Source organism: Triturus cristatus, chromosome 2_1 (assembly GCF_964204655.1).
Source record: "Triturus cristatus chromosome 2_1, aTriCri1.1, whole genome shotgun sequence".
In the NCBI taxonomy this organism is placed as follows: Eukaryota; Metazoa; Chordata; class Amphibia; order Caudata; family Salamandridae; genus Triturus; species Triturus cristatus.
In genome coordinates, this window is record NC_140581.1 from 493,361,742 (window position 1) to 493,386,243 (window position 24,502).

General features: G+C 47.7%; 1 protein-coding gene across 1 annotated transcript in view; it reads right to left on the minus strand.

Annotated features, from left to right (window-relative positions):
- The window catches only part of TNPO1 (transportin 1), a 1,554,860-nt gene that overhangs the window by 731,425 nt on the left and 798,933 nt on the right, over positions 1-24,502 (minus strand). Inside the window, exon 11 of the mRNA XM_085632345.1 lies at positions 11,565-11,717. Within this exon, the coding sequence (XP_085488471.1) occupies positions 11,565-11,717 (153 nt within the window). The remainder of the gene's footprint in view (positions 1-11,564; positions 11,718-24,502) is intronic.

The following is a 24,502-nucleotide window of genomic DNA, read 5'->3' on the forward strand; positions in this document are numbered from 1 at the left end:
CTCAGACAATGGGTGAGTGCCTCCAACAAATAGTGTAATTAGCAACATTTTTGTGAAATGTTTCTCTCTTTTTAAATTATGTCTGGGATAAACACTGGGTAATGCAATGAGGTGAAACCCCAGCTGAGTTTCCAGTAGAAAAATTGTCTACTCTACTTCACCCAAAAAGTTCCTCTAAGCATGGTGAACTTTACGTCAACAGTTTAAGGACGAGAGTCTGGATCTTAACATCCAGGTAGAACACAGTTCACATTTTAGGGACTAGTTGCACACCTAGCTGGTTTAAATAGGGATCGCAAGTGGCAGTGGTTTATAATCCACTACACCAGTCCTTCAAAAGAAAAAGTTTAAGGGCCAGAATCTTGAAATGTTTTGATCATAGTAAAGATTTTCCAGAGCCAGGCCCATTCATGAAAAAATACTAATCCAGCATCCACTTCATTTAAGACTTCATGTTCGACCTTGCAGCTGAATTATTAAAACCTTCCAATCCCACAGATGGAGGGATGAATGGCCTCTATAAGCAGTGTGAACCGACAGTTACCATAATGAATTAGAGAGACTCCAACATTCAGGGACCAGTAAAATAACAATATGTAAACACATACAAAGAATAAACGCCTTCAGCAAAAGATTGAAAAACATTTGTATGTTCCCAGCATGGTAAATTGTTGTGCATCACTGGCCTGGGTCACCTTGAATGCATGTGAAATTGGCACCCAGCTTTTTGTTGGCCTATTTGACAATCTAATCTATCATGTGTGATGAGACATAGGCTTGGTCCATTGTGATTTTAAGGTCGAGAACCTGTTATGTAACCGGGAAGGGTGGGTGCTCTCTTTATTGAAATAATATGTCTGTCCATGTTCTGACTTGCTGCCATGAAGCAGTGGCAGCAGCATACTGATATTTGTGGATTTCTAATTCAGACCAGACCACTTTTCTGGTTCAGTTGGGAGGTTGGAGACACAGCAACCCTTAGAAATGTTTTGAGCATTGTTTAGCAGGTGATTTCCAATTAGTCCTTACTGAACCCTGCTATTTTATTGATGGTAGTGGAATGAGGGAAAATCAGCTGATAGTGCTTGTAAAAAGAAGGATGTTTTTGTCTTTCTCCCGATTGCCACTTGTGGAAGGGTGATGACAACAACTTAGTCTTCACATTTCATTGTGTCAGCGTTGGAATACTCCTGCTTGGTGTAAGCCATCCATTCCTGATGCAAGAGCCATTAATTTGCACAAAGGCTGTTTACACTGCAGCCAGAAAAATATATTTGAACAGGAACCACCCCCAAATCGGTTTCTGAACTTCAGACAAAAAATGAACATCTTTTGTCAGGAAAAGGAGGATAAAGGTGTGAGAAGTTGGCCTGATGTATGATGTCACTAGTTATAGTGTACACCTTATATCAGTCCAAATACCCTTATGGTGATTGGTTGTAAAGTCAACCTTATAGACCAGCTATCCTAGTGGTAGCATGGACAAGAGCAGTCTTAGGCTAAACTCTGAATGGCATGTGAAGCCAGCTGTGATACCATATATAATCCCTTGAATACCAAATGAAAGGACACCACAACAGATATATATAAAATAAAGTGTATTTATTCTAAGCAAACCCTCAGCACTCTTTATGAGATTAGAGGTAAGTACAACACAGTCTTATTTAAGCATACATTAAGTCACACAGGTAAGTAATACAGTTAGGCCCTAGGGGCCGCGCAAACCATATACTAAGTAAGTGGTATAAGAACCACTGTCACGGAAATAGAATAGGCCTAGGCCTAGGGAATCGCTGGGGCTACACTACACTAGCGTTAGTTAGGAAGTGGGAGGCCCACGGGATTCGTGTGCAGAGTGGAAACACTCATGCGTAATGCGTAAAAGTCAATAGCAATATTACAGTTTAGAAATAGATAGATTTAGGACACTTCCGGAGTAGCTAGGAAGTTGAGACTTGAAAACTAGACACTAGGATAGTCACTATCCTGATGAGCACCGGAGTACCCAAGTTACCTAGCCCACAGGCTGCGGGTGCATAGGGGTGAAGATGCGTCGTTTTCGTCGTCGACTCCTATGGATGCCTGAAGAAAGATGCTGACAGGCAGTCAGTTTAGAGTGTCCGGTGGATCCCAAGGCTGGGATTAAGAAGAGAAGAAACCTGCAAGCAGAAGGGACAGAGTCAAGGTCACTAGCCAGTGACCACGTGGAACCAGGAAGGAACCAGGCGATGTCGTGAAGAGTTGCAGGTGAAGGTGAAGCTTGTCGCTGCAGCCAGGAGGACCAGGAAGCGTCGAGGACGACCAGGACCAGGAGGCGAGCTGTCCCACGAAGGCTCTTGCTGTCGGCGGCGTCGAAGTTGGACTAGGACTCACCAAGCCTTGGCAAGCGGAACCCACGAAGAACAAAGGACTTGCTTCGGGTGCAGACCAGGAAGGTCTGGGGTGCTTCTTCTTTGCAGAGAAGCGGGAGCCAGTCTGGAGGAGCCAAACCAGCGCAGAAGATTTCAGGGTGCGTCGTCACAGAGGCCACTAGCCAGCAGGCAAGCAACCGGACAGACGCGGCAAGCAGGAAAATGCTGAAGGGCCCCACGCAGGACTCGTGGAGTGTGGGGGGCTGATCTTCGGTGCAGATGGTGCTTGGGGTTGGGGCTTCTCAATCCCCGGTGCACAACTTCGAGGGTACCTCAGAAGCTGCGCTGTAAGTTACTAGCCACTTTTCCCAGGTAGCCGGTCCCACGTCGCTCGTCGCCTCCACGGATCTCAGCTCTGCTGCAGATGTGGATGAGGGTCGGAGAAGTCTGGAAGTCAAGGCTCTGGTTGGGCTCTGCAGTCGGTTCCTCGTAGAACGGTCGCAAAGCAAAGGGTAGTCTCTTGATGGTGCCTGTTTGCACAGGGTAGCCACTCCTTGGCTACAAGGGAGATTCTTCAGTCTTCTTCTTTCGTCGAATGTCGAAGGTCCAGAGTTTCTGTTCAGTTTTGCAGGTTCAGGATAATCTAAAGTCTTGAGGCCCAACTCCCACTCTTATACTAATCTGGGGGGCTGGGATACCTGCTAGGTCACGCCTTATGGGTGGGACCTGGGAGGGGGTGGTTACACCCACTTCCCTTTGTCCAGTTTCGCGCCAGAGCTGGGGCTGGAGTGCCCCAGCGCCGGTTTGAACTGGACTATGCAAGGAACACCTTGTGTGCCCCAGGCATGTCTCATTCCTTTCAGCCCACCCTGCCCCAATACACTAAAGGCTGTCTGGGGAGGTGCTAGCACCTCCCCAAGCAGGAAACCTATTGTCCAGGCCTCCCTGGCTGGGATCACTCCCAGCTGCAGGAGGTCAGACTTGTGTCGTGGCAGCAGCATCCATTTTGTGATGCTGAGGCTTTGGTCAGAGGCTAACAGTTGAAGTATGATTTTAACATGTCTCTCCCTCTAGAAGGGAGGAATAATATCCTCATCACCAGAAATGGTATGGGGGTATTATTCCAAAGTGTTAGACACCTTACACGACATGTTTTGATACAGCCCAACCATAGTTACCATAACCGTTTAAGATTATAAGGCACTTTAAGAGTATATGGTAGGCTATATCATAGAACAGCTATAAGGACATGGTTCCGAAAGCTGCAGACAGGCTCAGCTCATGCTAGAGCACCATCTCACATGTTACCAAGCACTCTGCCTCCAGGATTGTTAAGGCCTGCCATAGGAGTGACTGATAGGTACACATGTGTCTATATATAAGGGTAGATATAGGCATACTATATCTAAGCAAGGGGTGATTACACGACCTTGCCCCAGCTGAGTGATCAGCCAGTTGTGTCTGATTGGAAGGCCAGACCAGGGGTGGCATAATACATGCTGCAGCCCCTGGGAGGCCTAGGGTACACCTATGCCCTGGGTACCTAGGGTACACTGTACAGGGTCCAATAAGGTGATCCTTACCAATTGGTTATGTACCTAGGGTACATGGAGTCCATTTTACAGAGAGAGCAGACAGCCTGAGACCCTGAATGGCAGGATCTCAGGCCAACTAAGTCGAAAAACCAGCTAGACACTAGGCAAAAAGTTGGGGGTAACCATAGTCAGATATCCACCTTCCTACACAACCCCCCCCCCCCAAACGAAAGGAGATAAGGCTGGCCTTGACAAGGTAAGCCTCTATTGCCTGAGTGGCCATATAAGGAAGAACCAGCACTGGCATGGTTACCTCCTGTCTCATGGTCCACTAAGCAATCCCTCATCCTAAAGATATCATAGGGTCTCCACCATAGGGAATCTCTACCTTTGGTGTGTCTTTGCAAAGTAAAAGGCTGGTGTTGAGATGGAGTACTGAAGTGAGTGTCCCCAAAGTGAGGCCTCAGCTTCCTCCAATCATCCTCCACCATGGATGCCTTTCTTTCTCTAATTGAGTTGCACTGTGCTCTCAGGGTCAGCCTCTGGCTACCTAAAGCTGGAGGCTGGGTCCCTTTTGTGGGCTTACTGGAGGGACAGGTCAGGTTTGGGGCCCTAAGGTCCCATGTTTGCCTGTGCCCAACAGAATCCCTCTTGGGGAGGTCCCTAACTACCTGTGAAGGGGATCCCTCAGGAATGTTTTTACCCATCACCTGGCTAGGGCAACTAACCAGGCAATCCTCATTCTTTTGAAGGGGGGGTTCTTGTGGACAGGGGCCCTCTTGGGGTCCACTGGCCTCCCTGACCTCTGCAGCCCTGGACTGACTGAGGCAGGGTAGAGAGAGGCAGGCTACCTGCACCAGACTGGGTCCCACCTTGAAAGGGGCCACTGACATCAGAGGCTCTGCCAGGCCAGGCCTGGCTACCTCTGGGGCAGTTCCTTCACAAGGGGTGAGGTCAGATCCCTGAGGAGGCTGACCTTTTCCTAATGTCTGGGGAGAGGGAGACTTTTCTTCCTCCCCACTACTCTCTGTTTGTGTGGAGTGATCCATAGTTTCAGGCTTCACTACACCTATATCAGTCTGAGTGTGGGCTGAGACCATTACAGCCTTGCCAACCTTTTCAGGAAGGCACTCAGTTTGTGTTTGAGCTGTGACTGTCACAGCTCTGCCAATTTCTACAGGGAAGTCTGTCTGTGCCTGGGCTGTGGCTACCACTGCCCTTCCAACCTTTTCAGGGAGGAAAGCTACTTGGACAGGGGTTGTGACTGGCACAACCCCACTACCCTTTTTGGAAAGGCCTACCATTTTAGAATGGGTGTCTTGTTCAACTCCAGCCCAAGCTGAGAGTTCTAAGTCATTCCCCAGCAAGCAGTCCACAGGCAAGGTTGGAGACACTGCCACCCTTTTAGGGCCAGTGACACCTCCCCAGCTGAGACATACCTCTGCCATGGGATGACTGTTCTGGTTGCCATCAATGTTAGTTACCTGGTATGAGAAACCAGGCAAAAGCTGCTCAGAGGGAACTAGCCTATGGGCCACCATAGTGATGCTAGCTCCAGTGTCTCTGTAGGCCTCCGCTTTTCTACCATTGATGTAGGGTTCCTGTCTGTACCTACCCAAAGTGTTGGGACAGGCAGTGAAGTTGGCAAACCCCATGCCACCATCACAGACAAGAGTAGCTGCTGCAGGGGAATTGGCTAAGCCAGGATCCCCCTGTGTTCCCCAAGAAAACCCAACCAAATTTTTGGGGGCCCTCCCACCACCTGGGGGATTACTGCTGACAGTAATAGGTGGTGTGACAGGAGTAGGTGGAGGAACAGTTTTGTTTTTAGCCTGTGGACAACTGCTGTCAGTTTTCCAATGCCCAGGTGTTTTACACACATGGCAGTAAGGCTTTTTAACTGTGGTAGAGGAGGGGGCTTGGGACCCACCACCCTGTGTGGAGTTTTGGGGCCCTGAGGAAGATTTCTCTTTTGCTTTATCCCCACCCTTCTCTTGAGGCTTGGTGGTATCTTTCTTTTGGTCACCACCCTGATTTTTAGGCCTAATCCTGGTCCTGACCCATTTATCTGCCCTCTTTCCCAATTCTTGGGGAGAGGTCAAATCTGAGTCTACCAGGTGTTGATGGAGAAGCTGGTTCTGACAATTACTAAGGATCTGCTCCCTCATAATCAAGTTGTACAATCCTGTATAGTCCTGCACCTTGCTGCCATTTAACCAACCCTCCAAAGCCTTAGTGGCACAATCCACAAAATCAGACCAGTCCTGTGTCTGTGTCTTCTGGGTGTCTCTGAACAACAACCTATATTGCTCAGTGGTTAAGCCAAACCCATCTATCAGAGCACTCTTCAGGACTTTGTAATTGTTTGCATCCTCATCACTGACTCTGAGGAGCTTGTCTCTACCTTTGTCAGAAAAGGAGAGCCACAAGATAGCTGCCCACTGACTTTGGGGTACCTGCTGTACTTTGCAGGCCCTCTCCAAAGCAGTCATCCATTTGTGGATGTCATCCCCATTCTGATATGGGGGGACTATCTTGCTTAGGTTTCTATGGTCATAAGACCTATCCCTATCTCTAGGAATGTTGCTGCCACCAGTGGGTTCTGACCCACACAATTTTTGCTCTCTAGCCAGAGCAAGCTTCTCTTTGGCAAGGGCAATTTCTTCCCTCTGAATCCTCAGATTAGCTTCCCTCATTCTGGCTTTATGCTCCTTTCTCTCAGGTGAAGTCATTCCCCTGTGAGAGGAAGCATTAGAGATGCTAGAAACATGGGAGTGGATGGATTCCCTTGAAGGGGATCTGTCCCTCCTGCTTCTCTGTGAAAGCCTACTTGGGGGTCTGTATGGGGGGACCCCATGCAAACTCCCATGTAAACTTAGGTTAGCCTGGCTAAGTCTTCCTACTTGGCCCTGGCTGTCTACCTCTTCATCTGAAGTCCCATCTGACTCCTCTGTGGTGGGTAGACCCTCCTCTGTGCCTAGGGCACCTGCCTGAGATGCCCTCTGAGCATCATACTCCTCTAGGAGTTGTCTTAACTGAAGGAGGGTAGGGTTTGCACCCTGTTTTATTCCTCTGGAGGTACACAACTGTCTCATCTCCTGGAATGTTAAGGTATCATATCTAGAGGGGATCTTTTGCAGACCTGATCCTCCTGAGAGAGCATCTACTTGATCTACTCTCAGAGACATGATCTAGTGAGGGTGTGGTGTGTGCACCTACCTACACTAGTTGTATCTACTAAACCTTTCTAGTAGTTGTAGTCAGGGTGTGTTATTCCCTTCAACCTACAACTACAAAGTCCAGTAGGACTTAAGTATAATAATCTATGTTATATGTACCTAGACAATATCTGTGTGATCTTTCAATTTAGTATCTCAAGATTACAATGGTATTACAACAGCAAGCTCAGATCCCAACCGCTGCTCACCAATGTGAGAAGTTGGCCTGATGTATGATGTCACTAGTTATAGTGTACACCTTATATCAGTCCAAATACCCTTATGGTGATTGGTTGTAAAGTCAACCTTATAGACCAGCTATCCTAGTGGTAGCATGGACAAGAGCAGTCTTAGGCTAAACTCTGAATGGCATGTGAAGCCAGCTGTGATACCATATATAATCCCTTGAATACCAAATGAAAGGACACCACAACAGATATATATAAAATAAAGTGTATTTATTCTAAGCAAACCCTCAGCACTCTTTATGAGATTAGAGGTAAGTACAACACAGTCTTATTTATGCATACTTTAAGTCACACAGGTAAGTAATACAGTTAGGCCCTAGGGGCCACGCAAACCATATACTAAGTAAGTGGTATAAGAACCACTGTCACGGAAATAGAATAGGCCTAGGCCTAGGGAATCGCTGGGGCTACACTACACTAGCGTTAGTTAGGAAGTGGGAGGCCCACGGGATTCGTGTGCAGAGTGGAAACACTCACGCGTAATGCGTAAAAGTCAATAGCAATATTACAGTTTAGAAATAGATAGATTTAGGACACTTCCGGAGTAGCTAGGAAGTTGAGACTTGAAAACTAGACACTAGGATAGTCACTATCCTGATGAGCACCGGAGTACCCAAGTTACCTAGCCCACAGGCTGCGGGTGCATAGGGGTGAAGATGCGTCGTTTTCGTCGTCGACTCCTATGGATGCCTGAAGAAAGATGCTGACAGGCAGTCAGTGAAGAGTGTCCGGTGGATCCCAAGGCTGGGATCAAGAAGAGAAGAAACCTGCAAGCAGAAGGGACAGAGTCAAGGTCACTAGCCAGTGACCACGTGGAACCAGGAAGGAACCAGGCGATGTCGTTTAGAGTTGCAGGTGAAGGTGAAGCTTGTCGCTGCAGCCAGGAGGACCAGGAAGCGTCGAGGACGACCAGGACCAGGAGGCGAGCTGTCCCACGAAGGCTCTTGCTGTCGGCGGCGTCGAAGTTGGACTAGGACTCACCAAGCCTTGGCAAGCGGAACCCACGAAGAACAAAGGACTTGCTTCGGGTGCAGACCAGGAAGGTCTGGGGTGCTTCTTCTTTGCAGAGAAGCGGGAGCCAGTCTGGAGGAGCCAAACCAGCGCAGAAGATTTCAGGGTGCGTCGTCACAGAGGCCACTAGCCAGCGGGCAAGCAACCGGACAGACGCGGCAAGCAGGAAAATGCTGAAGGGCCCCACGCAGGACTCGTGGAGTGTGGGGGGCTGATCTTCGGTGCAGATGGTGCTTGGGGTTGGGGCTTCTCAATCCCCGGTGCACAACTTCGAGGGTACCTCAGAAGCTGCGCTGTAAGTTACTAGCCACTTTTCCCAGGTAGCTGGTCCCACGTCGCTCGTCGCCTCCACGGATCTCAGCTCTGCTGCAGATGTGGATGAGGGTCGGAGAAGTCTGGAAGTCAAGGCTCTGGTCGGGCTCTGCAGTCGGTTCCTCGTAGAACGGTCGCAAAGCAAAGGGTAGTCTCTTGATGGTGCCTGTTTGCACAGGGTAGCCACTCCTTGGCTACAAGGGAGATTCTTCAGTCTTCTTCTTTCGTCGAATGTCGAAGGTCCAGAGTTTCTGTTCAGTTTTGCAGGTTCAGGATAATCTAAAGTCTTGAGGCCCAACTCCCACTCTTATACTAATCTGGGGGGCTGGGATACCTGCTAGGTCACGCCTTATGGGTGGGACCTGGGAGGGGGTGGTTACACCCACTTCCCTTTGTCCAGTTTCGCGCCAGAGCTGGGGCTGGAGTGCCCCAGCGCCGGTTTGAACTGGACTATGCAAGGAACACCTTGTGTGCCCCAGGCATGTCTCATTCCTTTCAGCCCACCCTGCCCCAATACACTAAAGGCTGTCTGGGGAGGTGCTAGCACCTCCCCAAGCAGGAAACCTATTGTCCAGGCCTCCCTGGCTGGGATCACTCCCAGCTGCAGGAGGTCAGACTTGTGTCGTGGCAGCAGCATCCATTTTGTGATGCTGAGGCTTTGGTCAGAGGCTAACAGTTGAAGTATGATTTTAACATGTCTCTCCCTCTAGAAGGGAGGAATAATATCCTCATCACCAGAAATGGTATGGGGGTATTATTCCAAAGTGTTAGACACCTTACACGACATGTTTTGATACAGCCCAACCATAGTTACCATAACCGTTTAAGATTATAAGGCACTTTAAGAGTATATGGTAGGCTATATCATAGAACAGCTATAAGGACATGGTTCCGAAAGCTGCAGACAGGCTCAGCTCATGCTAGAGCACCATCTCACATGTTACCAAGCACTCTGCCTCCAGGATTGTTAAGGCCTGCCATAGGAGTGACTGATAGGTACACATGTGTCTATATATAAGGGTAGATATAGGCATACTATATCTAAGCAAGGGGTGATTACACGACCTTGCCCCAGCTGAGTGATCAGCCAGTTGTGTCTGATTGGAAGGCCAGACCAGGGGTGGCATAATACATGCTGCAGCCCCTGGGAGGCCTAGGGTACACCTATGCCCTGGGTACCTAGGGTACACTGTACAGGGTCCAATAAGGTGATCCTTACCAATTGGTTATGTACCTAGGGTACATGGAGTCCATTTTACAGAGAGAGCAGACAGCCTGAGACCCTGAATGGCAGGATCTCAGGCCAACTAAGTCGAAAAACCAGCTAGACACTAGGCAAAAAGTTGGGGGTAACCATAGTCAGATATCCACCTTCCTACAAAAGGTGTGACAAGAGTCATCCCACTTAGTTCCAGCTTTGTAAGTTCTTTTTGACCAAGGAAGGAAGTGCTTATTGGAGAACTCGAAGAGCAGCTGAACTTCAGGGATGTTTTCTACATGCTAGCCAGCATCCCAGATGTGAGGGTATATCCCTTGAAGTCTGCACAACTTGCTATATAAACTGTGGGTATCCCTAATCCCTAGAAGCACGCTTGCCTGCTGAAGAGTGAAGCAGTGCCTGGACGTTCAGGAGGATACATCATGCACAAGGAGGATACAAACTAGGTTTCCAGCGTGCGGAGTACCCACAAGAGTTGCCTTTTATGAGATGCATAGCCAGCATTGACACGAACTGTGACGGGTCACCCAGCCTCCGAGTGGTTCTTTTAGATGAAGCATCAATAACCTGATTTGAGTGTTCTGTCCAGCATCCCTGCAGAGTGACCACTGCAACAACATATTGTCTGACCAACAGAAGCTAATACCACTGTCATCACGGAGAACCTTCCTGAAAGCCTGGAGGTAGCAACTACTGAAGAAAGGTAACCACTGCCAATGCGGTTTGTTCTCAGCTGCGAGTTCTGAGAGATGAGGCCGCTGCCCATGATCCTGCGCCCACTGGAAAAAAGCTGCAACTCCAAAGAGCGCACCACTATTGTCCAAGTAGAGTCCTAGAAAACAGATAACACAGGGCCTGAGCTCACAGACAGAGACTGTAACTTAAACACAAAGATTTACCTGATTGACAGGAAAATAATTGCCAGTAAGAAGTTGATCTGACAAACAGGTTACCCAACATGGTAGTTGCTTGCACAGCCTTATATCAGTGAGCTCAAAACCCTGCCTAATTCTTCATACACACTATACACTGGGAGCACTACAGGAATTGTTGGGTCACTGTAGATTGTATAAGGAATATCTTATTGTTAATTGCCTTACAGATGTGACTGTAGCTGAACCCCCATTACTGCTGTAAAGTTTAAATACTCTTATTTTTTTATTAATAAGGCAGGTACTCGGCTGGACAGTGACTCACTATGCCAATTTGACTGTTCTGAGTCCCTGTCCCCCACACTACCTCCTTGCACAGACTTTGACTGCTCACCCTTGCTACACAGATCAAGTGTGGAAATAATGCATTTGTCCCCTTTTGCAAATGCATAATATGACAGACCACAGAACACCATAGGCAAACAACCCCAACCTCCGGAACTGCAGCCCTTTAGCCCTTAAAGGCCACACTAACAAGGTCTGACATACAGTAATAGGAAAAAACCTTTGAAACAGACACATTTAGGAAAAAGAATCATGTTTGCAACGTGAATTAAACTGCAAATGCTGTACCAAATTTCTTGTGGTTTTGGTTGTTCCTTAAACAGGATGTCCCAGTATTTCACCATATGTTAAGGCATGCTTTTATCAAATAAACATTTCTGTAGCCTTACATTTATTTTAATGTCATCACATGTGAACTAGGTGATAGAGGTTGTATAATACACCTTTGCCTACCTTCAGCAATGGCTCCAAGAACGAGGATTCCAGATTCCTTTATTACCCATTCAGGATGAAACAGTAGTTCTTTCAAAAGTGGTAAAATATGAGGTAAAAGCTCATCTCTAAACACGTTTGCAAGGACATCTAATGCTGCAGCAGAGCATTTCCCTGTAAAAATAAAAGAACATCAAAAACTGAAAAATTCATCCTGAAGTTAAAGAGAGTATAAATGTGTTTCTCAATGTAACCTCCCTATAATAGGTTAATTGGCTGTAGTTTCTATGCACTCAACACCAAGTGAAACGGCATCCACAAGCAGAGGAGAATATGAGCAAACATCCAGCTAGTTTTGAGCTAAAAGCTACATTTAGTCTTCCTTTCAAGCAGTTGTATTCAATTTTGAATGATTACCATAAGAAGAGCATATGAAATGAAAGAATAAAGAAAAAAAAACAATAGAGTAAACCACTGTTACAATTACGGTCAGTCCGAGATATTTCCCATGGAGGGATTCAATAAACATATCACAGAGATACATAAATAAAAGGATCAAGGTCAAAATACAGAGCTACTTTTAATGACTGATTTTTCTGGTAAAAGCAGCTGCATAAAGCAAATAGTTACACACTGAACAAAACAGTGGTTTTATAAGGCTTTACATATAAATCATCATAAAACAAATAACGTCAATAGTTAGTTATAAGACCCCTTTAACATGGCTGATGTTAACAAGGGAGGATTATTAAGTGGTCAGGATCAGATCGTGCAGTATCGGTGTTTTAATGATTAAGAATCGAGAATGTGTTTGAAATTACTGTAGGATTCTAGTATACGAACAGGTGGCATAATAAGGGAGGTTTCTTCTTTCGTAGATAGACATACATCTTGTTCCATACATGATAGTCTTCACTGCTAACGTTTGGCTGTTTCATTCACACATAATGGTTTAGATACCCACGGTTAGGAAGAGGCCCATTGTGTTAGGAGAAGATCTTCGTTGGAGTATAGTTAAGTTGGGTATGCAGCAACACCAAAACAATGGTGGTGGGGTAGAATGAGTTCTTTATTTTTTTTCCAAAACAGACTTTAGTGTGTCAACAGCCGTACATATCCCTGTTATCGACATTTATTGTTTTTAAACCAAAGGATTTGAAAACGTCTGACAGTTAAACGATGAAGAAATAGTGCCATGTCTAAATTACGTTCTCGGATGTCAGCAGCCCCCTGCCACACAGGCCAAATTATGATGAACTCGTGCAACAATAGGACTCTCCACCACCCAACTGTCCCAATACTTCTATATCTATTGTTATAGGAGTAAGGGGCTCTAGATACAGACCGCGATATTACGCCCACCTATTCCATATAATGGAGTGTTTGAGGGCATCCACTCGCTTCGAAAACCCCTACAGAAGACTAATCCTTTCCCCAAACCTCCACCACGGGAGGAGATGTGGCCTTCCACGCCTCAGCTATATCACGTTTCGCCAATGTGAGACGCAGGAATAGTAGGTGGGGCTTATAGCTATTTCCCCCTTTACCCTCTGTGACATGTAGTAGGGCCAGTTTCGGTGAGATAGGAATGTTCCAAAACAGCACCTCCCAGAGACATTCCATAACCCCTCGCCAGAACCTCAGGAGGGCAGTACTTGCTAGATTTTATGTAGTAAGGTGGCCTCAGTAGTACCACAGCGCAAGCATAATGGGGATTCCACCAGGCTGGGCCTCCAAAACCTGCACCTGGTGAAGTAAACCCGATGAAGGTATTTAAATTGTATGGCCGCACCACGCGGGGACACCATCGCCTCGGCCCAGTCATCATCGTCCAGCGGACCCAGGTCCCCCTGCCAGGCCTCTCCGAGTGTCTCTAAAGTGGTAGGGCTATTGGTAAAGAGTGTTCAATATATTTTAGTGATGTTATGGTCCCAGAGATCACCCATAAAGACCTTTGCCTCAATAGGGTTAAATTCTGGTATATTCTCCAGGTGTGCAATGTAGGGGGATAGAGCGTGGCGAAACAGCAGATACTTATAAAACTGCGTGTGGGGCATGTCGAATTCTCTCTGGAGCTCCTGAAATGATTTTAATGTCTGACCCTGCAGGACCACCCTCAGCGTTGATATATCGATGTCTTCCCAGCCTCTAAACCCGACCAGTAACGATAGCTGGGGTAGGAGGCCGTTATGCCACAAGGGAGTCTCTTTAGTCAGTCAGCCCCACTACCCTATCCGGCGCAGAGACTGCCTCCATGTCACAAATACCAACCTCGTCGGCGGCGGTAGGACTCAAAGTGCCGGCCCTGAGTACAGGTAAGTATGAAGTGTTGTATCATCCTTTAGCCAGCGCTCGTCTGCGTATGCTGGGACTTGTCTATCCCCATACCACCAGTCATTAAGGACAAGGAGGTGAGACGCGGCATGGTATGCCTGGATATCTCAGGTAGCCATTCCCCCACACTATGTGGATTGAAAGCAGGTTCTCAGGGTGACCCGTGTGAAATACCCCCCATCCCCCCAAGAAATTGACCTATGATTACATTCGTTTGTCAGAACCATGAGGTTGGTATTGAAAATGTGTGGTTCTGCAGCTGGTACAACAGACGGGAGAGACAGGCCATCCTAAAATAGCTGATCTGCTGAATAGGGATAACAGTAGATGGGTCCAGGATTGTACCAATCAATCAATCAAATCAATGAGGGGTTGGTGAAGCGCGCTGCTCACCCGCGAGGGTCTCAAGGAGCTGGGGGAGGGGTAGGTCTAGCAGCTCCGATCAGTTGAAAAGCCAGGTCTTGAGTGCCCGTCTGAAGGTGAGTAGGGTAGTTGAGCGTCTTATTTCAACTGGGAGAGCGTTCCATGCTGTGGCGGCGGTGTAGGAGAAGGCTCTACCTCCGGTTCTGCTTCGGTGGATGCGGGGGACCTCTGCCAGGGCGAGGTCGGAAGAGCGAAGGTTCCTCTTGGGTTTGTGGAAACTCATTCGGTCGTTGAGGTATTTGGGTCCGATGTTGTTCAGGGATTTGTAAGCGTGCATGAGTAGTTTGTAGGTGACCCTCTTCTCAATGGGGAGCCAGTGGAGCTCTCGTAGGTGCGGCGTCATGTGTTCCCGGCGTGGTAGTCCTAGGACGAGCCTGGCGGCGGCGTTTTGGATGGTTTGAAGTTTGCGAAGTAGTGATTTGTTGATTCCGGCGTAGAGGGAGTTGCCTTAGTCGAGCCTGCTGGTGATGAGTGCGTGTGTGACGGTCTTTCGGCAGTCTGAGGGGATCCATTTGAAAGTCTTTCATGGGTTCAGAGGCAGTTGAAACTGGTGGAGGCAATAGCGTTGATTTGGCGGTTCATGGAGAGTGAGGAGTCGAGGATTATGCCGAGGTTCCGAACGTGGTCTGTTGGGGTCGGAGGGGGGCCGAGGGCGGGAGGCCACCAGGAGTCGTCCCAGGCTGAGGGGCTGGGTCCAAAGATGAGAACCTCGGTCTTTTCGGAGTTGAGTTTGAGGCAATTGTCCTTCATCCAGGTGGCTACTCCACTCATTCCCTCCTGGAAGCTCATTCTGGTGTCTTCAGGGTTGCTGGTGAAGGAGAGGATGAGCTGGGTGTCGTCGGCGTAGGATATGATGCTGAGTCCGTGCTGTCTGACCATGGCGGCGATGTAGATGTTGAAGAGGGTCGGGCTCAGAGTACCTTTTCTTTTGTCTGCACCCACAACAGTCAAATTTTTGTCCCACGAATCGGGATGGGAGGGCGTCGGGAACACCCCCAGTTTTATAAATCCTTCTGTGACTACGTCACATCTCTGGACAAAGCACCCAGTTTGCTTCCTCCCCGTAAGGGCCAAATGAACGATTTACGGGCTTTCATAAATAAACCTTAAAGTCTTGTCGAAGATCTCCATTATTCAAAGTAACGTCGGTCCTGTCCGGTTGGGGTCCATAAAGAAAAATAATACATTGTCCGCATATAGTACAATGCGGTCAGAGAGTTCCCTGGACCACTCGAAGCAGCGGACCAAAGCATCGATCCTGATCCAAGCCGCGAGTGGCTCCATTGCAAGTGCGAACAAGTAAGGGGAGAGGGGACAACCCTGGCAAGTCCCTCGTCCAATGGAGAAGGTTTGTGAGGTAGAATTCAACACCCAAACCGAGGCTGTGATGTCAGTATATAGAAGCTGTATATAGGAAAGGAGACGGGGCCGATGTTCAGCCGACTCAGGAGCACAAAGAGATAGGGTCAGCTAAGGGAGTCAAAAGCTTTATCCATGTCTGCGAGCAGAAGAGCCGCACAGCTGTCTAGACGGTCCACTGCCACAATGGCGTTGTGGGCGCAACAGATATTCGGTCTCGTAGCGCGGCCGAACATGAAGCCTGCCCGATCGAGGTGTACTAGGTCAATTATATATGACAAGATATGGTTTGCAAAAGCTTTAGGAAGTAATTTAGCCCCAACGTTTAGTAGGGATATTGGGCAGTATGACGTATAATACTCGGGAGGTCTGCCTGGTTTCAAGAATACAACTACCTCAGCATGTCTCCAGGCCTGTGGGAGAGCCCCGTATCCACGGCGGCATTGATCACTGCAAGGTAGTGGACCCCGAGTTCGGATAGGTATATTTTGTTAAACTTGCTTGGGAAACCATTAGAATCTGGTGCTTCACCCGAGCATACGTCTGTCGATGCAACCCTTAGTTCTTTGGTTATTAGTGGGGTGTCCAGCTCCTCTCTCGCCGCATCAGAAAGAGCTTGCGGGGGCAAGTCATCTAGGAAACTATGAATAGTGACTTCCGGTAAGATATCACTAGGGGCATTTAATTCTTCAAAGTATTCTGCAAAGCTTGCTGCGATTTGAACTGGGTCAGACAGTATACCGCCTTCTGGGCCACGGACAGGGATGGTATGCAGGTGTAATGCCTGCTGACAAACGATGCAGTAATAAACTCGATTTATCTCCCCATTGATATATTCTGCTATGGGTTCCCAGCCACATCAATCTGGCCTCGTCCAGCAACTCTCCGACGTACAGTTGCTGTGTGAGGAGCAACTGACAGTGTGCCATGGTCCCGTTCTCTCCCCTACTCTTCCGTTCTAGATCTATAAGTTGAGCCTCGATCTGAATCAACTTCTCCCAATGCTTTTTACGCTGTGCAGAAGGAAATATCTACTCCCCATAGGGTTGGCTTCATGGCTTCCCATTACGACTCCAGAGATTCCACCGTCCTGGTATTATATGCAAAATAGTTGTGATAGCTTGATACTTATGTAATCTATATTGGTTACCATGCAGGTGCCATGTCAAAAGTTGCCACCGGAATGAGGGGCACTCAGGGCCTATCCGCAGCCCAAGCACCACCGGGGATGAATCTGAAAGGCCCAATGGCAATATCTCCGCTGTCGTTATTCTGTGTAGGGTACAAACACGTAGTCCAAGCGGGAGAACAAATCATGAACGCTGAGTAGTATGTGAATTCTTGGTCAGTCGGGTGAAATCTCCTCCAGGTGTCTACCCATCCCATGTACCAAGGTCTGCAATCATGATTCTTGCGTTGCTGTTGGTTTCCCAGCTATGCGCCACCTGTCCCGGGTTGGCCATAATACACCATTCCAGTCTCCCCAGACCACCGTCAGTACATAGGGAATCTCCGCCCAGACAGTCATCAGGTGCTTCACAAAGGTCCAGGCAGATGGTGCGGGAGGGGTGGGGGGGCGGGGGCTTACACACTACCAACAATAATTTGTTCCCCATATACTGTGCCTGACACTTGTGTACCTCCCCTGTGGATCTAGCCATGATTTGGCATGGGCAAATGGGACTCTTCGATGGATTGAAATCGCTACCCCGTGGTGAGAACCCCTAGTAAACCCCGAGTGAAAGATCTGAGCATATCCAAAGCGGGAGAGACAAAGTGCTTTAGTGCTTAACAAATGAGTTTCCTGAAGCAGTAGGGCATCTGCTTTGTATCACATGGCCTGGCAGAGTATGGTGCCTCATTTTATCTTGTCCCAAATGCCCCTCACATTCCATCTAACTATGTAGAGCCCCCCCCCCCGCCCACTCGGGCCTCGGTTGTGACTGGAGACATATAATGTGGTGGGTCGAGTGTGTGTGGTTTGACTCATGTATGGCATCATCAAATTGGGAACTGTATAGATGATAGAGAAGCATGGCACTAGAAACAAGAAATTGCCCACGAAACCCGCCCCACCTCCCCCATCCCCAGTACCGCATAACAGTCGAAGTATCTGTTGCGGCTCAGTGGAAGCCCCACCCCCAAAGGAGGGGGGGGTGCTACCCCCTGCCAATGGATCCCCAATAAACATCCCTTAGACATGAGAATGTCCCTTCAGTGGAGAGCTATTTACGGAAGGGAGTAGGCCATACGTTCTTTGCCGCTTTCAGCGTTGTATCAGTTTATTTCTGTGGCCTCACACTAGTTGGTTATGAGGTTGTCAGCTCCCGCTGGCCCCCCAGACGACCACAAGCAGGATTTACTACAGGCCTTGGATTTACGTTGCGACCGCAACCTGTGACTCCACTGATCTTTGAAATTAGATAGTTTGTGACCTGCATCTCCAGACGACGAGTCGGAGTCCATCCTTGGCAGGGTGTTTGGTTTAGTCTTTACTACCTTGTCTGTCCATGTGAACACCTCCTCCGGAGTTTCGAAGAAGGAGGACTGCGACTGGTAGGACACTCTTAGTCGGCCTGGGAACAGCAGGGCATATTGGATCTTGAGGGCTCGTAGGCAGGCTTTTGCTTCTGTGAAGCATTGTCGACGTTGCTGGACAAGCCTTGTATTGTCCGGGAATATCAATATGCGGGATCAATGCCGTTCCCCCACGGCAGGCAAGTGAGGACACACAGCCGTTCCCCTCACGGCAAGCGGGTAAATAAAGATAGGCACTTGAGAGTATTTAGCCGTTCCCCTCACGATGTTTGGAAAATGTGTTTCGCGCGTCCCGCCTATATAGATATATATATATATATATACACACACACACACAAATATATATATATATATATATATATATATATATATATATTGGAAGAACCCCTATTCCAGTAAAACAAAACACATTTCCATTTTCAGCAATGCCCAATGATTTGAGGTTTAGGCCTCTCCCTGCCACTTACAAGAAGATGCCACACGTCAGGGGTACATAACTGTATGAATTAAAAGGTTAACTGGCCACTGTCTCAGTCTGCATTGATTAGAAGTCTAAGGTTCAGGGTATCAAATGTGCAGAATTCTATTGCGTCAACTAAGGTTGCGGCGTCCCGAGGGGGGAGCAGTGAGTTTCTAGTATTTGTAGCTAGGTCTCTGGGATGCAGCACGGCAATCTGTCTTATGGGGCACCTGTCTACTACTGCTCTGGAGGTGGTGTGGTGGCCTCCCTTCAATTGTTCGATCAAATGCTGTGTCTCCATTCAGCTATCTGGTGTTCGGGGAAAATGATAATCGAGGTGGCCATGGTCCCTAGGAATGAAGACATCAGCCGAGCAGACAGAGGAGTGTTCTGAATTGGAAACGTTTGAGAAATAATAGACATGCTCTCCGCCAAAGAAATCTCCATCTCCAAAGAGATGATGCTACAATTGCTAAGCACCTTAAAAAGCCAGAGGAGCGAATAACAGATTTCTTTTTATAGAAAAGTGTTTAGATAATGAGGAATACCCACTGGGGACTTCAAGAAGTTCCTGTGCTTTCTTTGCTGCTGGTATGTGAAAACAGGTATTCTATTGACTATGCAAAAATGTGATGGAGCCAACAAATGAAATTGGTCTCGATCTATTTGTTGGTCACTTTTATGTAAAACAAAGTGTCAGAATTCTTGCTTAAGGCCTTTTTAGCATACCAAAAAACTATTTGAATAGATGCCTTTTCCTCTCTAAGAGAAGGGCTAGTTCTCAATTACTTTCTTAAGACTTAATGTTGTTGCTACTTTGTGGAGAAGCTGCAGCTGGTGCTTTGGAACAGACTTTAGTGGAGGTAACAGAGGGGGTGATTTGAACTAGACCGAAAACCTATTTTGGATTAATTGTAAAACCAAATTCTCTATGGTAATGTTTAGCAACTCTTGCGGATAGTTTTAAACACTCCCTTCCACCACAGCGATGCATCGCAGAAAGGAGGTGGGGCAGTCTATGCCTAGAATGAGACTGTATACTTTTTTTTTTTTATTGACGTTTTTGCAACAGCATAATCACGACCCATAAATACACTGCCATACAATTACTTGCTGCATAAAAACAACATAACTGAATCACATCAAAAAAAAAAATTGGTAGGTACCTTCGTCTGATTAGCATATAGCATACATGTACATTTCCCGCCCTGCTCTCCACACAACAGAAACAGATCTGTCAGCCCGTGAGTCTGTGAGTCCCCTTTAATCATTCCCTACAATTTCAGCACATTCAACATCTATGGCCGTCTGTGCCAATAGATAGGTTCTCAGAGGTGTCCAAATATCTGTAGGTCTGGAAGTTGACGCCAGTTCTTCAGCATATAATTCCAGCTGGTCTCGACAATATATCATGTCTTTTAACCACCCATCAACCTTTGGCACTAGCCTGCTTCCCCACGTGAGCAACACTCGCCTTTTTGCAAGTAAGAGGCCCACTCGCACAACCCTTCCCACCGCAGCTTTGAGCTGGGGGACATACCCCAAAAGGCACTCCAATGGCGTACATCGTAAAACCTGTCCCGTCACAGCATGTATGGTAGCCACAACAGTTTCCCAATACTGAAATACCGGACCACACTGCCATGCAAGATGAAAGAAATCCGCACCTCCCTGACCGCATCTCCTGCAAGTGTCGGAATCCCTAAGCCCCATTTTATACAGCTTATCCGGAGTGTGGAATACTTGATGTATAAACTTAAAGTGTATACTTCTCAAATTGCTGTTGGAGGTCAGTCGTCCCGTCAGCGCACAGATCTGCTCCCATTCCCCATCAGTGAGCGTGGGGGTCAGTAGCGCATTCCATCGCTCCAGACTCCTGTCCGGCCTGTGGACTGTTTCCAGCTGAACCGCTTTGTATAACTTGGTGATCAACTTTTTCCTAGTTGGGGCTACTATCAGGGTCTGTAGTGCCTTAAGTGGAGCAGGCTCTGCAGGAAAAATGGTATAGTGGTCCCTCACCGCTCGCTTCAATCTATAGCAGGTGTACCGAACGAGCGGGGTGGGATTTTGGATGTAGTGTAAATCATCCTCCGTGATGTACCATCCCCCAGCATGAAGATCCCGAATATGGGTGATTCCAACCTCACGGAGAGCGGCCATGGGTCCATGTTCACGTGCCACAGACATTGCCGCATGCCCCTCGATAGGCAGCGCCGGCGCATATAGAGGGAGCTTGTGTGTTCGCCTACCAATCACCTGCCAGGCCGTAACAGTAGTGTCTATTGTATTTATCTCCTTCCTGGGCGTTTGTCTAGGAGTATGTGTGATGACACCCCTCAAAGGCACAGGGTGCGCGTCCCCCTCCTCCACAGCCACATGCGGAATATACTCATGGGGCTTAAACCAGTAATATGCATACTGCGCCTGTGCACACAAATAGTACACATAAAAATCTGGAGCGTTAAACCCACCTTTCTCGTAAGTCTGCGTTAGAGTATGCCAGCTAATTCTGGGCTGTTTATTCCCCCACACCAGCCTCAGTAATTGAGTTTGTACGGTTTTAAAAAAATGTTTTGTTAGCGGGATTGGAATATTGCAGAAAAGATACAAATACTTAAGGAGGATGACCATCTTAATCACAGCTATGCGATCCACCAATGACAGCGGCAGACGGGTCCACCGATCAACCTGCTGTACTAAAGTGTTATAAGCCTGTCCATAGTTCACCGTGACCACCACCTCAGGGTCTCGATGCACCCATACCCCAAGGTACTTGACCGGTTCATCCTTCCATACCAGTGGGTATTCCACTTGTGGTGGGGCCGTAGCTGGCGTTAGAGGGATAATGACAGATTTTGCCCAATTTATTTGTAGCCCTGAGAACAGTCCAAACCTGATATATTCTCGTATGATCTCGGATAGGTAACGCTGGGGCTCCCGAACAAAGAGGACCATGTCGTCCGCGTATAGGGAGATCCCTACCGGTCGATGACTAAAATTGAGGGAAGCATCCCTATGTCGCTGCCTTATCCTGCATGCCAACGGCTCCAGAACAAGGGCAAATATGAGGGGGGACAGAGGGCAGCCCTGTCTAGTATCGCGCGCTATCTGAAATGGACCTGAAGTGAGGCCGCCCACTCGAACTCTCGCCGAGGCATCTGTATAAAGAACCTGTATCCAACGAGTCAAAATGAATGGAAACCCCATTCTGTGTAATATTTGCAACATATAATGCCATTCTATAGAGTCGAATGCTTTTGCAGCGTCCAACAAAACTGCTACAGCCGACATGTCAGGATTAAGCACGTGGAACATGGCAAAAAGGGTGCGCAAATTGTGGGAGGTGGAGCGCCCGGGAATAAAACCAGATTGATCTGGGAGCACAAAGAGTGGCATCAGCGGCCGTATCTTAGTGGCCAATACTGTTGCTAAGATTTTGGCATCTACATTAATCAATGAAAGTGGACGATATGAGTCGCAGTGCGCAGGAGACTTATCTTTCTTAAGGCGAGTGATGAGCAGTGCCTGGTGCAGCGAAGGAGGTAGAATCCCCAATTCATGCGCCTCCACACACATCTCTAGTAAATGCGGTATAAGAAGGTCCGCATAGGTCTTGTAAAACTCCGCCGTCAGGCCATCTGGCCCCGGAGCTCGATTGTTGGATAGGGATAGTATAGCTTCTCTGACATCTGTCTCATCGATGGGCTGGCTCAAATACTCTTTGTGGTTATCGGAGAGCCGTGCACAGGCAGTGTTCTCTAGGTAGTCGTTAAGCGCTGCGTCATCCAATGCCGCCACGTGTAGCATAAATATCTGCATAGAAATTTTTGAATTGTTCCACTATTTCATGGGGATTATAGTGTGCCGTCCCGTTACAATCTATAATGTGATCAATCGGAGGATTATCCGTTCTTGAACGCAATTTCCCAGCTAGATTCCTACCCGGTCTCCCCCCTTCCCCGTAGACTCTAGCTACCCGACGCTTGGATAGATACCTTATTTCTGTCTCTGCTAATTTCCTGTGTTCCTCTAGTTGTTCGTGAATTTGCGCCAATCGAGCCACAGTGGGTGCTTGCTGATACTGTTTCTCAAGCTCCCTTAGCGTCCCCTCTATCTTTGTCAACTGCCCCCTGAGGTCCCTGAGAATCCCCGCTGAGGTACCTATACACACCCCTCTTATCGTCACGTTGAAGGCTTCCCATAGTGTTGCCTGACTGTCCACAGAGTGAGACTGTATACTTACTGAGGAACCCGACAGCAGTTTTGCTATCCTCTGCCATTCTATGGTGTGGTAATTGCAGTTTCTCCGAAAGCTGAAACAACCACACAGGGAACTGACCCCTCTGCCTTGGATGGAAAAGCTGTCCCAGCGCTTGTAATAAGTTTTGTAAAATATTCTCTTCTAAAGCTGAACTGATTTAAAGACTTGCTTAATTTCTCATGCACTATGTTTTAAAGACTGTATGGGGTCCAAGCAGGGCCAAACCAGTAAAAGGTAGATTCATAATCTTCAACCAAGCAGCAGGTTTTAAAGACATCAGGTGCAGCCACACTTCAGAGTGATAGCGATGCCATGGCAGTAACTGGAGATGGCCACGTCAGCTGAATCAATAGAGGTGCTGATGACTTGCTTAGAGACCAATTGGTCTTACTGTACAATTTACGAGAGGTCTTGCCTGCATTCTCTAAGAATATCACAGGGAAAACTCTGTAAAGTCTCCTAAAGATTTCTATCATACCTCGGTGGGAGAACTGAAGCGCTAGCTGTTTTGAAAGCCATTGCTGCTTTGCCACTGACATTTCTTCCTACTGAATCAATGAGTTTGCTTACTCTATCTGGGACAGGAGTTTCCAAATAGGGTAAGCAACTCTCTGTTGCAGAACCATGTTTCTTTCTCACAGCCAACACCATAACAGAATTGTAATTTGACTCTTGCCATTAGAAACCAGATTCTAGTCCAGTGGTCTATACTTCTTAAGCAGTCTTGGTATCCCAATGGTGATTCTAGCAAGAGAAAAAGACTCCTCTTATGGCCAGCTCTGCAGGGCAGAAGAGACCAAGGCCCTGAGTGAGGTTGCAGTATCTCCACAATTAAAGCGACTGCGGTCTGGGGAGCCTTAACAAGAATGGTCAGTTTTGATGCACTCTCAACAGAACTTACTGGAATGTATTAGTATTATCACTAGGTGAGGCATTTGATGACGTGCCTGTTGATGTAAGAGTAGTAAGTAGAGAACAAAAGAGAGACCTCATTTGCGTATGGAAACATATACAAAGATATTCGCCTCTTATGCCTCTCAGGATATACTGCAATTAGGTTATGTAGATTTGTAGAGTGCACTATCACGCGGAAGAGTATCCTGGCACTAAGCAGGTGTGAGCCTAGCCAAACCTAGGGCCTAGAGGGACTACTCGGAAAGCCAGTTCTTCAGCTTCTTGTGGAATTCAAATGAGGAGGAGGTTCGTATGTGTAGTGGCACATCATTTCTCGTTTTAGGAGCAATGTAGGAGAAGACTTGACATCCGGATCTAGTTTTCCCTATGCATGGGATGTGTGCAAACAGGAGTCTGGATGAGTTGAGGTGTCTGGAAGGTTTGTGAAAGTGCATGCGATTGGTGAGGTATGCTGGGCAGTGTTATGTAGTGACTTGAAAGTGGGAGTGAGGAGTCTGATTTGTGTTTGTTTGTGTATGGGAGGATCTCCTTCAGGTGTGGTGTAATGGGAGTGTGGCTTGGGAGGTTGAGAGCGGTTCTGGCTGCCGAGGTCTGAATGGTCTGCAGCCTTCTGGTGAGTTTTTTGTTGATCCTGCTTAGAGGGTGTTTCCCTAGTTCAGCTTGCTTGTC